The 17124-nt window shown below is 38.8% G+C and overlaps 1 protein-coding gene across 3 annotated transcripts in view; it reads left to right on the top strand.

Moving 5' to 3' along the window:
* Positions 1-17124, top strand: part of cdin1 (CDAN1 interacting nuclease 1) — a 646347-nt gene that overhangs the window by 543441 nt on the left and 85782 nt on the right. For all 3 annotated transcript variants that reach the window (XM_061968177.2, XM_061968176.2, XM_072913633.1), the window contains 5 exons: positions 1906-1985; positions 2204-2253; positions 8676-8743; positions 11949-12014; positions 13347-13452. In XM_061968177.2, the coding sequence (XP_061824161.1) occupies positions 1906-1985; positions 2204-2253; positions 8676-8743; positions 11949-12014; positions 13347-13452 (370 nt within the window). The remainder of the gene's footprint in view (positions 1-1905; positions 1986-2203; positions 2254-8675; positions 8744-11948; positions 12015-13346; positions 13453-17124) is intronic.

The following is a 17124-nucleotide window of genomic DNA, read 5'->3' on the forward strand; positions in this document are numbered from 1 at the left end:
AACTTTATCGATCGGGGGAAAAAACTGCACTTCAAGAAGTTTACTGCAATATTATAGAAGGGAAATTTTGCTAACATAGATAGTCCATTTTATTTTTTATTGTTTACTTATTTAGGTAAAAAAATACTAATGAGAAATATGTTTATTGCGTTGGAAAGGGTTTATTTGCATTACTAGTATTATTAAGACTACATTAGATCTTAATTTAGCAATCGCAAAAGTAATATACCCATCAGGATTGTTATTGATGATACACCAATAGAATATGTCCAACAAAATTCATTTTTAGGAGTGGTAATAGATGAAAATATATCATGGAAGCCTCATATAAATTACCTGAGGACAAAAGTTGCTAAATGTTTTGGAATGATGAGGAGATCATGTCATTTATTGAACACCAATGCTCTGCTGTTATTGTATCATTCATTTATTATGTCATATTTAAACTATTGTGTTGAAGTCTGGGGAAATTGTTATAAATCTCATCTACAGCCTTTAGTCACTCTGCAGAAAAAGGCCATTAGGATTGTGTCCAATGTTCACTACAGACATCATTCAAATCCACTATTCATGGAGTTAAAGCAACTTAAACTGCACGATGTGATCAATTTTAAAACTGCTCAAATGATGTTTAGGGCATCCCAAAACTCTCTACCATCCAATATACAGAACCTATTCCAGGATAGAGATACTCACCATAGTTACAGTCTAAGAGGAAACAACAAATTATATTTTCCTAAATTTAGAACAACTTTAAAATCAATGTGCATTTCAGTGCGTGGAGTCAGTTTGTGGAACAACTTAGGGGACAAGTTAAAAACCTGTTCTAACATGATTCAATTTAAAAGACTGTTTAAAAAAAAAAGTACTGAAGAAGTACAAGGAGGAAAGAGAGTGATGCCCTCAGCATAGAGCGATGAGAGAGAGGTGTATGGTCAGAGAGTGTTTGGGCCCGTGTGTGTGTGTTTTGTCTCGTCTTGTCTTGTCTCATTGTAACAGTGGTACTATTGTATTGTTAGTGTACAGGAGCTTTTCTTGTTTTTGTTTGTATAGTATTGTTCTTGTATTAAATTGTTTATGTTAAATGTGGAATGAGTGAGAGGGGTTGGGATATTATAAGCATCTGCTTCATCCAACCCCTTTTCAAGCCTTGCATATATGTCCCTGCCAAAATGTAAAAAATAAAACTAAAAAAAAAGTGTTTTGTTGTACTGTGCAGGTTTGAAATAAATAATTCAATCAATCAATCAATCAATTTGGTCTCAAAAATAATGCTACAATAATGTTGTTTATCAGCAATATATCATCCAACAACATGTGTTATCGGCCTGGGCCTATTCCCATGTTCGTGTTTGTTTTGTTCGTCTGTTGCTTCCAAACAGGCTGCTAGAGGGTTTACACTTTGCATTGGTTTCAGCACCTGGGCACCTTTGTTCTTTCGTGGACTGAAATAAACAGAGTGAACCCTCTTTTCAGTCATCCACTCTCTTTGTTTCTGTGGGAACCGGGGAAGCTAACATACACACACAAATAAGTAACTTAATGTAAGGTAACATAGACATTATTAACCCATACAATATAATAACTTGTTCCTTATCCCATTTCGAACATTTCTTGAAAGTGTAATCAAAATCTGCCACTAACTTTTTGAGTTATGTTGCTAACTAACAAACATACCAATAAACCTTGACAAAAACATAACCTCCTGGTAATTATGCCCAACAATTTTCTGAAGGTGACAAGGAGGTGTCTTCATGAGGTGCAGTTTATTTGTTCAAGTAGACAATGTACCAATATATTGAGATTATTAATGATAGTGGAAGCCACAATGGGACTATTTGGTTAAAACATCACACAACCTTTAAAATGTATGCTTGATCATGTTTGTTGTGGTTTTGCTTTCAGCCTCAAAAACAGTCCTCAACAACATGCTGAAGGAGCCGTCGCTAATCCCGGATCAAACTTTGGCCAAGAATGTCTACCAAGTAAATATTTCATGTTTTACTTCAAAATAATTGCTGTTTTCTTTGTTTCAAATCTACTAGCTATGTACCATGCTTTAAAATGTTGCTTTAGCACCTATTTGACTGTTTACTACCATGTTTTTGTTTTTTTCTTAGCCTTCACTGTATAGAAATGCTGCACCTGTTCTTTTTTTTTTTTAACCCACACACCATAACCCCTCCACCCCCTCTCTCCTCAGTGCACCGTTAATGACTGCTGTTATGGACCACTGGTAGACTGCATCAAACAGTATCCTATCCCATAAAAGTTTAAGCTCAAAATTGACGAGGAGCTATTGAAGGGGATGAGATGTGTCTGCCTTCCACCCCACATAAAAGTTTCTGCTTCACAGAGGAGGCGTTTCATCCTGGCTTGCCCATCCCTCTGTCGCAGATGATGATGCCGGATATGAAGGGGGGGTATAGGGAGGCTAAATGTCCGTGTGCGGGGTGTGGATTGGGCTCAATGTTGTGTGATACAAAGGAAAAATGTCATAACTTCCAAATCTGTCGTTTGGTATTAACTAAAGTGGTTCGAGTAAATCTGTAATCTGCTTTGTGTTCAATTGGAAGACGTTCAGCACCACGGAGAGCTCATGGCACGTTCATCAAGTACTTGTTTAGGTATAGTAACTAATGAAGTGTTATAATGAAGTTTGTAGAAACGCACACAAGAAAAGGAAACCTTACACTACCACTATAGTCGTTTAAATAGCAAGCAGTGTTTCCTGGAGGGGATGTCCTTATTTCTATGTGTCTTTAATATTACAGGTTTCTCTATCCTTTATTTTATTTGACCCAATGGGGCAGGCCTGACAACCAGTCAACCAACATTTGCACATTTAGCAGGTAGATTTTTAACAAAACAAAGCAAGTAGTTATCAAAGATACTATTTGGTTACTAGAATCAAGAGCTACATACATACACGTTCTAAGCATGTCCAATAAATTACGAGATTTGTTGTGAGAGACAAGGCAAGACAATTGTATTCAAGGCAATTCAAAGTGCTTTGCAAAAAATTACAAGAAGGCAAAAATTACAATAAAAATAATAATTCATATTAAAATCATAAAAAAATATAACAACAATTCTAATTTAAATCAAAGAGTTTAGATCAAATGATTTCATTTGTCATATGCAGAACTGAATACAACTATTTTCCAACTGGATGTGAACATTGCCAACGTTGAGGCCTATCTCACATCTTCTGGAAGACTATCCCGGATTTTAGGAGCATACCATATTTTTCAGACTATAAGGCGCACTTGAAATCCTTTCATTTTCTCAAAAGTCAACAGTGCACCTTATAACTCGATGTACGGAATAATTTTGGTTGTGCTTACCGACCTCAAAGCTATTTTACGTGGTACATGGTTTAATGATAAGTGTGACCAGTAGATGGCAGTCACACATAAGAGATACGTATAGACTGCAATATGACGCCAGTAAACAACACCAAAACGTTAAATGTTCCATTGAGAATATAGAACATTTAACAAGGTGCTCAAAAATCTGTCAAAATATTTTAGTACGACTTTGGTAACCTAATAAGCCGCACTGCTTGATGGATTGTCGGCGCATTCGGCTACCTTAGCAGACGTTCTGTGCTTCAACATATGAGTATTATTATGGTGTGTTTCCTAGGACCGCACAATTGCACCCATTAGCAGACAAATTGTCTGGCGTTTTGTGTTGCAATATCAGGCAATACCAACTTTTCTTACCTTCTGATACCTGCTGATGTGAATTTGGGATCTGCATAAGTCCTGAAAATGTGCTTGTGTCCGCCGTAGCCGATAAGCTTCGTCTTTTTCTCTATCTTCTTGTTATGGGGCATTCATCCATTCTAATATAAATAGCGTAAAGTTCTAACTTATATCTGTCACAAGACTCGCTATGAAAGCGCTAAAAACCACCGGTGTAGTGGCTTTACATAATTAATCCACGGAAATGTAGTCATTAGAGACTTCCGGTCGGACGGTTGTTGAACTAGTGAGCCACGAATGAGGAGATGCTGCTCCGTTATTGATTGAAGTAAAGTCTAAATGTCATTAAAACAGTTAGCTCCATCTTTTGGCACTTCTACGACTCCCGCCCTTGCACGCTACACCGCTACAACAAAGATGACGGGGAGAAGACGTTCTCGAAGGTGAGCCACGTAAATAAGACCGCCTACACAATGGCGCATCCTGAAGCGACTGTCAGAAATCGACTTGAAGATGGTCTGTGAAACATAATCTATGCAACCTTTTGACCAAAGAACCACCATTACATGTTATGTAGACCACAAGGAAGTGTTTTAAATGTATAAAAAAATCATAACATAACTCCTTTTAATGCGCCTTTTTATGAAAATAGACCTGAATAGACCCGCTCATTGGGAGTGCACCTTATAATCCAGTGAGCCTTATTGTCCAGAAAATACGGTATGTGCAATTAATTGACAAGTATGTTTTGCAATATTTTTCAGTTAGGGGCAATTATTGCATAGCCTTGCTATATTTCATCAGGACTCTGAGCTTCAGCAGGAGACCACACCATGAGGTTCTCAGAGGCCGAGATGGTTCATATAGTTCTAACATCTCAGAAATGTACTTTCATCATCATAGCAGTCTGTCGGGCGCGACAATGACTGTTTCATTTCGGTCGGATCATAGTCCTCCACTCAGCCCGGTCTTTTGCCTTCAGCTGCCAGGTTGCGGTGTCGATCTTCAGTTCCCTCAAATTCCGTTTAACGGTGTCCTTGTACCGTAGCCTTGGCCTCCCTCTGTTTCGTTTCCCTTCCTCCAGCTGTGAGTAGAGCAGTCGGGACTCGAGCAGCAGCATTGATCTGTTCCATGCAGCAACAGAGTGAATTAACAGGCCAACGTTAATCTAGCGTCAGTGACGGGTAGATCTGAGTGTCATCTGCATAGTTGTGGTAGGACACATTGAAACTGCGTATATGCTGGCCAAGTCGCAGCATGTACAAGTTTAACAATAGGGGCCCCAGAATCGAGCCCTGGGGAACCCCACAGGTCATAGCCATTTGTCAGAGACAGAGGTAATTAACCTGAAAACTGATCACTTGTGTAATTGGAAGAGAAATAACTTTTACTTTAATTATTACACCTTTGTGCCTCAGAGTAGGGCTGCAACAATTTGTCAACATTATCGACATCATTGATTATAGAAATTAATCAACAAACGTTTGCTGTTGTTGACAAGTCATTTATATTTTTGATTGATAGACCATCAGAAATGTTCATGTTTACACTTGTATTCGCTTGGGTAAATATTTGCAGCTAAATGACTCTAACATTACAGGATAAAAATACTTTTGCACTGTATATCACATACATATATGAAGTGGCTGGGGAGAGGGAAGTCTGGGCTTCCCTGCTTAGGCTGCTGCCCCCGCGACCCGACCTCGGATAAGCGGAAGAAGATGGATGGATGGATGTATATCACATACTTGCCAACCCTCCCGGATTTTCCGGGAGACTCCCGAAATTCAGCGCCTCTCCCGAAAACCTCCCAGGACTAATTTTCTCCCGAAAATCTCCAGCCAGACCTGAGTCCGCTTTCCCACAATATAAAGAACGTCTACAGTAAAGCAGTCCGTCTGCCGTAAACAGCAATGTTGTGACACTCTTAAACAGGACAATACTGCCATCTAGTGCATTTGATGAAAGCACTTTTGTGCGTGCCACACAGCAATGCATCATCAGAGAGGGTGTTCAGCATGGTTAGAAAGATAGTGACAGAGAATAGAACAAGGATGGACAATTCAACCCTTAACTCAACAATGAGTAGATAGATGAGTGTTATGTGTGTGTATATGTGTAAATAAATGAACACTGAAATTCAAGTATTTCCTTTATTTATATATATATATATATATATATATATATATATATATATATATATATATATATATATATATATATATATATATATATATATAGCTAGAATTCACTGAAAGTCAATTATTTCTTATATATATATATACACTATCGTTCAAAAGTTTGGGGTCACATTGAAATGTCCTTATTTTTTAAGGAAAAGCACTGTACTTTTCAATGAAGATAACTTTAAACTAGTCTTAACTTCAAAGAAATACACTCTATACATTGCTAATGTGGTAAATGACTATTCTAGCTGCAAATGTCTGTTTTTTGGTGCAATATCTACATAGGTGTATAGAGGCCCATTTCCAGCAACTATCACTCCAGTGTGCTAATGGTACAATGTGTTTGCTCATTGGCTCAGAAGGCTAATTGATGATTAGAAAACCCTTGTGCAATCATGTTCACACATCTGAAAACAGTTTAGTTTGTTACAGAAGCTACAAAACTGACCTTCCTTTGAGCAGATTGAGTTTCTGGAGCATTACATTCGTGGGGTCAATTAAACGCTCAAAGTGGCCAGAAAAAGAGAACTTTCATCTGAAACTTGACAGTCTATTCTTGTTCTTAGAAATGAAGGCTATTCCATGCGAGAAATTGCTAAGAAATTGAAGATTTCCTACAACGGTGTGTACTACTCCCTTCAGAGGACAGCACACACAGGCTCTAACCAGAGTAGAAAAAAAAGTGGGAGGCCGCGTTGCACAACTGAGCAAGAAGATAAGTACATTAGAGTCTCTAGTTTGAGAAACAGACGCCTCACAGGTCCCCAACTGGCGTCTTCATTAAATAGTACCCGCAAAACACCAGTGTCAACATCTACAGTGAAGAGGCGGCTGCGGGATTCTGGGCTTCATGGCAGAGTGGCAAAGAAAAAGCCATATCTGAGACTGGCCAATGAAAGAAAAAGATTAAGATGGGCAAAAGAACATAGACATTGGACAGAGGAAGACTGGAAAAAAGTGTTGTGGATGGGTGAATCCAAGTTTGAGGTGTTTGGATCACAAAGAAGAACGTTTGTGAGACGCAGAACAACTGAAAAGATGCTGGAAGAATTCCTGACGCCATCTGTTAAGCATGGTGGAGGTCATGTGATGCTCTGGGGTTGCTTTGGTGCTGGTAAGGTGGGAGATTTGTACAGGGTAAAAGGGATTCTGAATAAGGAAGGCTATCACTCCATTTTGCAACGCCATGCCATACCCAGTGGACAGCGCTTGATTGGAGCCAATTTCATCCTACAACAGGACAATGACCCAAAACACACTTCCAAATTGTGCAAGAACTATTTAGAGAAGAAGCAGGCAGCTGGTATTCTATCGGTAATGGAGTGGCCAGCGCAGTCACCAGATCTGAACCCCATTGAGCTGTTGTGGGAGCAGCTTGACCGTATGGTACGCAAGAAGTGCCCATCCAACCAATCCAACTTGTGGGAGCTGCTTCTAGAAGCGTGGGGTGCAATTTCTCCAGATTACCTCAACAAATTAACAGCTAGAATGCCAAAGGTCTGCAATGCTGTAATTGCTGCAAATGGAGGATTCTTTGACGAAAGCAAAGTTTGATGTAAAAAAAATCTTATTTCAAATACAAATCATTATTTCTAACCTTGTCAATGTCTTGACTCTATTTTCTATTCATTTCACAACGTATGGTGGTGAATAAGTGTGACTTTTCATGGAAAACACAAAATTGTTTGGGTGACCCCAAACTTTTGAACGGTAGTGTGTATATATATATATATATATATATGAAATACTTGGTGAATTCTAGCTGTAAATATACTCCTCCCCTCTTAATCACGCCCCCCGCAGCCACCCCCCACCTCCCGAAATTGGCGGTCTCAAGGTTGGCAAGTATGGTATATCATGTTTACAGGACATCTTGCACTTTATTTCTGTTGATTTATTTTTCACTGTGATTATATACTTTGTCGAATAAATTAAAACCATTTGTTTTTCAGGAATTTATGTTTATTATGTTACAGTTTAAAATAGACTATAATAGGTTTTTATACAGAGTTAAAATCAAGGACTCACTGTCAAACTCAAATGTGTACAGCAGATCATAAGCAATAATCGTTTGACTAGTCAACGAATCGAATAAATAAGTGCTAACTAGTCAACAATTAAACTATTTGTTAGTTGCAGCCCTAGCAAAATTCCTTACATATTTAAAGCAGTAAAACCATTGGATCTACATGTAATATAATACAATTTTATTGGGTCATATTGCAATTGAGTCCAAATGGAGTGCATTGTTGTTTCAGTTTCAACCAGAACTAATACATTTTTATTTATAAATGGTTGATTTATATAGGCTAGTAAGGTAAAGTTTTGTACCTGACAACTTTACCTTACCAGCCTATATAAATCAGCCATTTATAAATACACATCAGTAGGCTAAATGAACCTCTTCAACATACAGAACTAATGAAGAACAAAATGGTGTTAATTACAGGAAAATTGAGCTGCATTCACAACTGGCACAACTCCTTCCGAAAATTAAATTTCAGTTCTTATGTGTCTTGTACATGTTAAATAATGGACAATAATAAAGCATCCTGATCCTGATCGGGAGGACCCTGCAATAGAAACAGGATTTCAGAACATGCAGAGGGAGTCAATTACCTATCCATAGACGTTTCACTTGCAAATGTGCAAACAAATGTGATTGTTCTGTAGAATCTTAGGGAATTACCATTGGCCTGTTATAGTTGACAAAGTGCTTCAGAATACCGTAAACACACAAAATAACTGCTTTTGGAATCCTTGACTCTTAAATCCTCAGCGCTATTGGCCAAGAGCACGAAGTCCTGCTGTGTGACAAACTGAAGGAGAAGAATCTGTCCTTTCTAGGTAAGCCATCGCCTGACATTTTTTTTTATTATATTGCTTTCTGTAAAGTCACTGTGGTCATCTAAGTGAAACACGCTCAGTAAAAGGACCTGCTATGATTGATTGGTGCTGAACTGGTATGTACTTTTATGGCTAATACCCTAATATTAATAAAACTGTTAAGCATTAGCCTATGACCAACAAACCTGATATTGATGCAGTGCGGTTCTGCATAAACGCATTACTGGGTTCCCTATTATGCAAAAGTAACTTTTTAATGAGCTTGCTTACGAGCACCAAACATGAGAAAAATCTGTTCTCACCACTTTTGAGAGAAGATGTGCTCAAGTGGTTGCTTTTGAAGTTACATGTTTTAATGCCATAAAGGAAAAACATTCCTCATGGCTCTGATAGCGCCTTTAACGCCCCTAGCTAGATCAGCGTGACCCGTGTAGATACCACTTCACTGTCAAATCAGAAAAAGGCTTTGCTTCACCCTGCTTACTATTTGTCTATTATATGTTGGTAAAGATTATCATTTTGTTTTTCAAAGAAGAACTGCACTTTTTGGGGGATTTTGGCATATCATTCAAAATCCATATGTAAGACAAGAACACATCTTTTTCTTTTTTTAATGCGTTCTCAGTTGTAAAATATGGCAAGTACGAGGTGGCTAACAATGCAGATAATTGGAGTACACTATTCCGCTCATGAAGCGCTCTAAAAAAATATTCAAAAACCGCCAACAGCACTCCATTTTCTGAATGTTGACCAAGTATTAGCAATATTAATCACGCTAACACAAACAAACTATATTAAACTGCAGCCCTTTGAGACACTTGTGATTTAGGGCTATATAAATAAACATTGATTGATTGATTGAAACTGCGCCGTGATCATAGATAACTAACTAGATTATGCTGCTATATTGACACATTGAGCTGGTGAGCTGCTGCATCGCCTCTGAGCCAGAAAGTTATTTCTGGATTATAAATCATGCCTTTCACCTGGATAATAGAAGGTTGTGGCCGTCAATTTTGACATTCAATTCATACCCGGAGATGGCGAAAAAGGCACGAAAAGATGCTCATTTGCAGCACGGTATTTAAATTATTTTATATAATTATTATTTCTTCATCTAAATGAGAAAATATGAACATCCCATCAGTTGAATAAAACGATGATGGACGCTTTTGGATGTTTTTTAGAGAGCTTTCATAGGTGGAATGGAGCGACTCCAATTTGCTCCATTGTTTGCTGACTTTTGCTAATGTTTATTTACGTATTACAATGCCTAAAAAAACCTGTGCAGTTCCTTTTTAAACCTAATCTAACAGGGTGTTGCTTTTATAATCGCTTTGCTAGTGTCGCTAATATTTGTTTGTTGATCTAATCGAGAGACCTGTGAGAATTATTTAAAATTGTTTAAGAATATTTTTGGTTGTGGTTAGAGATGTCCGATAATATCGGCCTGCCTAATTGTAAGTGTATCTTGTGTTTTTTATGTTGATTTAATAAAAAATTTAAAAAAACGATACCGATAATAAGAAAAACGATACCGATAATTTCCGATATTACATTTTAACGCATTTATCAGGCTGCCGATATTATAGGCCGATAATTGCGTTAAAATGTAATATCGGAAATTATCGGTATCGTTTTTCTTATTATCGGTATCGTTTTTTTTAATTTTTTTTTTTTAATCAACATAAAAAACACAAGATACACTTACAATTAGTGCACCAACCCAAAAAACCTCCGTCCCCCATTTACACTCATTCACACTCATTCACACAAAAGGGTTGTTTCTTTCTGTTATTAATATTCTGATCCCTACATTATATATCAATATAGATCAATACAGTCTGCAAGGGATACAGTCCGTAAGCACACATGATTGTGCGTGCTGCTGTTCCACTAATAGTACTAACCTTTAACAGTTAATATTACTCATTTTCATTAATTACTAATTTCTATGTAACTGTTTTTATATTGTTTTACTTTCTTTTTTATTCAAGAACATGTTTTTAATTTATTTATCTTATTTTATTTTATTAATTTAAAAAAAAGTACCTTATCTTCACCATACCTGGTTGTCCAAATTAGGCATAATAATGTGTTAATTCCACGACTGTATATATCTGTTGATATCTGTATCGGTTGATATCGGTATCGGTATTTAAAGAGTTGGACAATATCGGAATATCGGATTTCGGCAAAAAGCCATCCCTAGTTGTGGTAATATTATTTTGTTGCAAAATTATTTTGCCCCAGCCCGATTTAATCAAGGTAGTGTCCATGTGTGAAATTGTGGAAGTTATTATTTAACCCTCTGCTTCCTTCTCCCGCCCCCGTCCTATCATCATCATCCCATAGGTCAGGTGAGTGAAGGATGAAAGTCATTCCTTGTGTCATTAAGACCACATCATTTATTTGGACCCGCGGTGTTGACCTTTCTTCACGGCTATACAGAGGACTGTTCTAAAACTGTCAGAGGGCACGAGGGCCAGTGAGGCAACCTCACCCCGCTTGATAAATGGATTGGAAATAAGCTACCCAACAGCAGGGACGGCCCATTAATTTTAATCAAAGGTGATGTAAAAAGGCGATCAGAGCCACATGACAATGTCAACAGCCCAGCCGGCGCGAATGCAGGTCCCTCTCCTATAGCACATTAGCACAGCACAGGATGCCCCCCGTGCACTGCAAGCCTCTGGCAGCCTCTCTGACCTCACGCCTGGCTCCCCCCTTTTTTCTCTCCAATCCTTGGCTGATGCTGCCTCTTTACTGACACCAGCACCCTCCATCTCTTCTCAATTCTCCTCCATGCCCCATTAGTTGAGCTCGACTGGAGACAAAGAGGCCGGCCCTTGGAACCGAATGACCTGGTCAGCCTGAGATTTAATGGAGAAATCAGGTGTTGTCGGGATAATGGCTGAAGTGTGCAAAAAGTCAAGGACAATGGCTGCAGTCTGGAAGGACCGGGGTCACGCTTACTCAGACTATAATGCCAACCTTGTCCGCCTCGCTATATATTTTATCAAGCTTTGCCAAACTACAAACTGGAGCGCAGCTTTTGTGCACACACAGCAAGTAGACACCAGGTATAGGTGGCGAAACTTTGCAAAACAAAAAAAGAAAACACATCGGTGAATGTTGTTGGTTTTGAATACATCATGTTCAATCCAAAGTTAAGCAAATGCCACACATCTTCCCTCTCTTGTAGATGAAAACCAACTGAGAGCTAGAGGCTACGACAAAACGCCAGATATCATCCTGGAGGTACCAATTGGTTAGTATTTACCTACAGAAGTCAATGTTTACATTCCTTGTTAATGGTTTTATTTTATTTTATTTTGAACAGGCTGAACAAAGTTACATTGAAGTTCAGCACATTTACACTTGCACAGTTCATCATGTCTGAAAATGAATAGGTAGAACCGGAGTTTGTTTAATCCAAGCCCTTAAAGGGGAACATTATCACAATTTCAGAATTGTTAAAACCATTAAAAATCAGTTCCCAGTGGCTTATTATATTTTTCGAAGTTTTTTTCAAAATTTTACCTATCACGCAATATCCCTAAAAAAAGCTTCAAAGTGCCTGATTTTAACCATGAAAACATGACTGGCCTTTTCTGCGTCTTGTTTAAATCTACTCAGTGGCCTAGTGGTTAGAGAGTCCGCCCTGAGATCGGTAGGTTGTGAGTTCAAACCCCGGCCGAGTCATAGCAAAGACTATAAAAAGGGGACCCATTACCTCCCTGCTTGGCACTCCGCATCAAGGGTTGGAATTGGGGGTTAAATCACCAAAAATGATTCCCGGGTGCTGCCACCGCTGCTGCTCACTGCTCTCCTCACCTCCTAGGGCAGGGGTCGGCAACCCAAAATGTTGAAAGAGCCATATTGGACCAAAAATACAAAAACAAATCTGTCTGGAGCCGCAAAAAATTAAAAGCCATATTACATGAGATATACATTGAATTAAGATGACTTAAAGGAAACTAAATGACCTCAAATATACCCACAAACGAGGCATGATGATGCAATATGTACATATAGATAGCCTAAATAGCATGTTAGCATCGATTAGCTTGCAGTCATGCAGTGACCAAATATGTCTGATTAGCACTCCACAAAAGTCAATAACATCACCAAAACTCACCTTTGTGCATTCATGCACAACGTTAAAAGTTTGGTGGACAAAATGAGACAGAAAAAGAAGTTGCATAAAACACGTCCTAGAAAGTCGGAGAAAGTTATATATGTAAACAAAATACGGTGAGTTCAAGGACCGCCAAAATTAGTAGGACAAAACGGCGCTCGCCAAATACTCGAATCAGTGAAGCATGTTTAATATAAACAGTGTGCTTTATAACAATTAGGGAGGTTTGCGTCATGTTTGTCCTTCTACGGAAACCATATTAAAACAATTTTTCATACATTTTTGAAAAAGCTCCAGAGCCACTAGGGCGACGCTAAAGAGCCGCGGGTTGCCGACCCCTGTCCTAGGGGGTGAACAAGGGGATGGGTCAAATGCAAATTTCACCACACCTAGTGTGTGTGACAATCATTGGTACTTTAACTTAACTTAAATGACTCATGTTATGTATTTTCTCATGGAAAGCTGTGGAGGGACACATCATCCACTGGATTGAGAGCAAGGCCTCGTTCGGAGACACCCACAGTCACCGCACCTATCTCAACGAACAGTTCTGGAGCTACTGGAACAGGTCAGTCTTTTTTACTTTCCCCACTTTCTACAAAATGACTTGTCTCTCCTTTCTTCCTGTGAGTCATTAAAAGTGATGGGCCAAATACTTCTCAGTGAGTGTGTGGCACACTCACTGCCTGCATTGCACTGCACCAATGCTGTATTGATCTTTTTTAATTGCGCCAACTGCTGGGTTAAAAAAGTCACTATATTTGTATTTACAATTAGCAATTATAATGTTTGTTTATTTTGTGTGTGTGTTTTTTTATTAACGAATAGCTGTGCAAAAAAGAATATACAACATGCAACTCTGGTCAATGAGCCAAATAGAAAACCGCAAAAGACTGGTATTTACCTTATTTGACGCTATTACATCAAAATGATGCCGCACTTCGCAACTCTTCCTTTTACTTAGTTCCATTTAGATCCGGGGTCTCAAACTCAATTTACCTCGATGCCACTGGATGCAGAAACTGGGTGAGGCTGGGCCGCAAGAAAAGATTTCTTAAAAAAACTCTAACATGCACTTTTTAATGAATTCACCTTTGAATGGCTTTCCTGCCCTAGCAACCATCTCACCCACACGGGCCGCATGTTTGAGACCCCTGATTTAGATAGCTGATGGTGACAAATTTAACGGCACAACAGTCCTCCGATTTCTGTCAATAAAAACTGTCACATGTGAGCCAAAAATAACACTTTCTGATAAACACTGTTTAGTGCTTCACAGTCAATTGACACAGCAGCTGTATATGTTTTTTCTTAAAGTGATACATCGAAGTACACCATATCACCCATAGTGTTTCATAATGCCTCAGTATTGTTTGAGCCTTTACTAGTCATTAGCCTTTTACACAAGGATCCCACAAAAATGACGCGTCACAGCCGTAAAAGACATCTGGCATGTATCCACCCGTGCCTTTAACCCCAAACCCAGTAAAGTGAGGTATTGCTGCAACTGTGTGTTTTACACAAAAAACACAACATCTATGGTGTAACCTTCTGAGATCCTCTGCAGTAAACTTTTTTTTACTGCAGGACTATTTTCTTTCCAAAATGTGTACATTAAATATGACAAAAGAAGGACGCTAGATAAATTACTAGGGATGGGTACTGTTCACATTTGAATCGATACAAGTACTCAAAGGTACTAATTTTCGGTACTTTTATGTGTGTTAATAAATATGATTTGTTTTCCATTATATCTCCTCATAGTTTTTTTTCAACATTTAAATGTGTCATTATCACATGTTGGAGTCTCATTTGCAGGTACAAGATTAAGTTGCAATTACAGTTGCAATTCCTAGACATTAAATAGCAATAGTGTATAGTTTACAGCACGGTGTGTTGTTTTATAATTGTTGTGCCCAAAAATTGTTAATACTCTAAGTATTGTACTTTTACAAATCGGCTGTTTGATTTGAACATCCATAGTTGTAGATTTCATTAAAGGGGAACACTATCACAATTTCAGAATGGTTAAAACCATTAAAAATTAGTTCCCAGTGGCTTATTATATTTTTCGAAGTTTTTTTCAAAATTTTACCCATCACGCAATATCCCTAAAAAAAGCTTCAAAGTGCCTGATTTTAACCACCCGTCCATTTTCCTGTGACGTCACATAGTGAAGCCAACACAAACAAACATGGCGGAAAGAACAGCAAGCTATAGCGACATTAGCTCGGATTCAGACTCGGATTTCAGCGGCTTAAGCGATTCAACAGATTACGAATGTATTGAAACGGATGGTTGTTGTGTGGAGGCAGGTGGCGAAAACGAAATTGAAGAAGAAACTGAAGCTATTGAGCCATATCGGTTTGAACCGTATGCAAGCGAAACCGACGAAAACGACACGACAGCCAGCGACACGGGAGAAAGTGAGGACGAATTCGGCGATCGCCTTCTAACCAACGATTGGTATGTGTTTGTTTGCCATTAAAGGAAACTAACAACTGTGAACTAGGTTTACTGCATATGAAATACATTTGGCAACAACATGCACTTTGAGAGTGCAGACAGCCCAATTTTCATCAATTAATATATTCTGTAGACATACCCTCATCCGCGCTTTTTTCCTGAAAGCTGATTTGTCCAGTTTTGGAGTTGATGTCAGCAGGCCAGGGAAGCTAGGGTCGATAGGGGGTTTAGCTCGCTCGTCTGCGGGAACAAACTGCCGCCATTTCTTGCCTTGCTACCGAGGTCCTTTGTCCCTGAATTGCTCACACACTGCGGCAGATTCAATGGGGGTCTGGCGGCAGATTTCTTTGACTTTATCGTTGGAAATGCATCTGCTTTGAGTGTCGCAGGATATCCACACATTCTTGCCATCTCTGTCGTAGCATAGCTTTCGTCGGTAAAGTGTGCGGAACAAACGTCCAATTTCTTGCCACTTTCGCATCTTTGGGCCACTGGTGCAACTTGAATCCGTCCCTGTTCGTGTTGTTACACCCTCCGACAACACACCGACGAGGCATGATGTCTCCAAGGTACGGAAAACAGTCGAAAAACGGAAAATAACATAGCTGATTTGACTCTGTGTTTGAGAAAATGGCGGATTGCTTCCCGATGTGACGTCACGTTGTGACGTCATCGCTCCGAGAGCGAATATTAGAAAGGCGTTTAATTCGCCAAAATTCACCCATTTAGAGTTCGGAAATCGGTTAAAAAAATATATGGTCTTTTTTCTGCAACATCAAGGTATATATTGACCCTTACATAGGTCTGGTGATAATGTTCCCCTTTAATAAACTTGGAGGTATTGAAATCGCCATGTAAAAACGCTAATGCTTGTCAATAGCAAAGCCAATGTATATCAGTATTAAGTTAGCACATTTTTGGAAAAGTGTAGCTTTACTTTACTTTCTTTTGAGCATTTTTTTAAATCAATTTGCTGGCATTGAAAATTGCAACATTATCCAGGGGTAGTTTGGCGGAGTGCACGCTCAGTGCTGCTGGAGTGATTACAAAATGCTAAGTCGGCAACCGGGGGCACAGGTACCAAAACACGGCGCTGTTGGATTTTGCATGAATCGGTCGGACCGGCGGGATTTGGTCGGTGCCAAAAAAGTACCGGATTTGGTGCGCATCCTTACCTGTAGGACCATTGCTTCCAACTCAACACAACAGGATAGAAAAAGTGACTGGTGTCCTGGTGATGTCACGGCATGATACAGTCTCTAAAGACGTACAATTGCCAGTTTCTTGTTGTCTTTTTGTTAATGTTGTGCTGTTCATAAGAACAGAGACACAGAAGAAAATTGGAATAATGCTGGCTTTTACAGCCTGCATGAAATCTAAATCAAATGCTATGGCAATAAAAAGTAACCTAAAGTAGTTTTCTCTCATCTAATTGATTTTTTTTCCGGTTTGTTTTTTACATTTTACCAATCATCATACACATATTTTAATCTTTCAGCAAATATAGTGATGTGTCACGAATTTGAATTTAAAAATGACTGATTTTAATGGTATGTATTAGAGATGCGCGGTTTGCGGGCACAACCGCGGAGTCCGCGGATCGGGCGGATGAAATTAAAAAAAATACGATTTTATCCGCGCGTGGGTCGGGTCGGGCGGATTAATTAGATTTTTTTTTTTTTTAATTTTATTTTTTTTTTTTTTGCGGGTGGCAGTTAAACCAATTCGGAAATATATATACATAGTTAAATGTTGTTACCCACATACGAAAAAC

The sequence above is a fragment of the Nerophis lumbriciformis genome, linkage group LG08 (genome assembly GCF_033978685.3).
Source record: "Nerophis lumbriciformis linkage group LG08, RoL_Nlum_v2.1, whole genome shotgun sequence".
NCBI classification, from domain to species: domain Eukaryota; kingdom Metazoa; phylum Chordata; class Actinopteri; order Syngnathiformes; family Syngnathidae; genus Nerophis; species Nerophis lumbriciformis.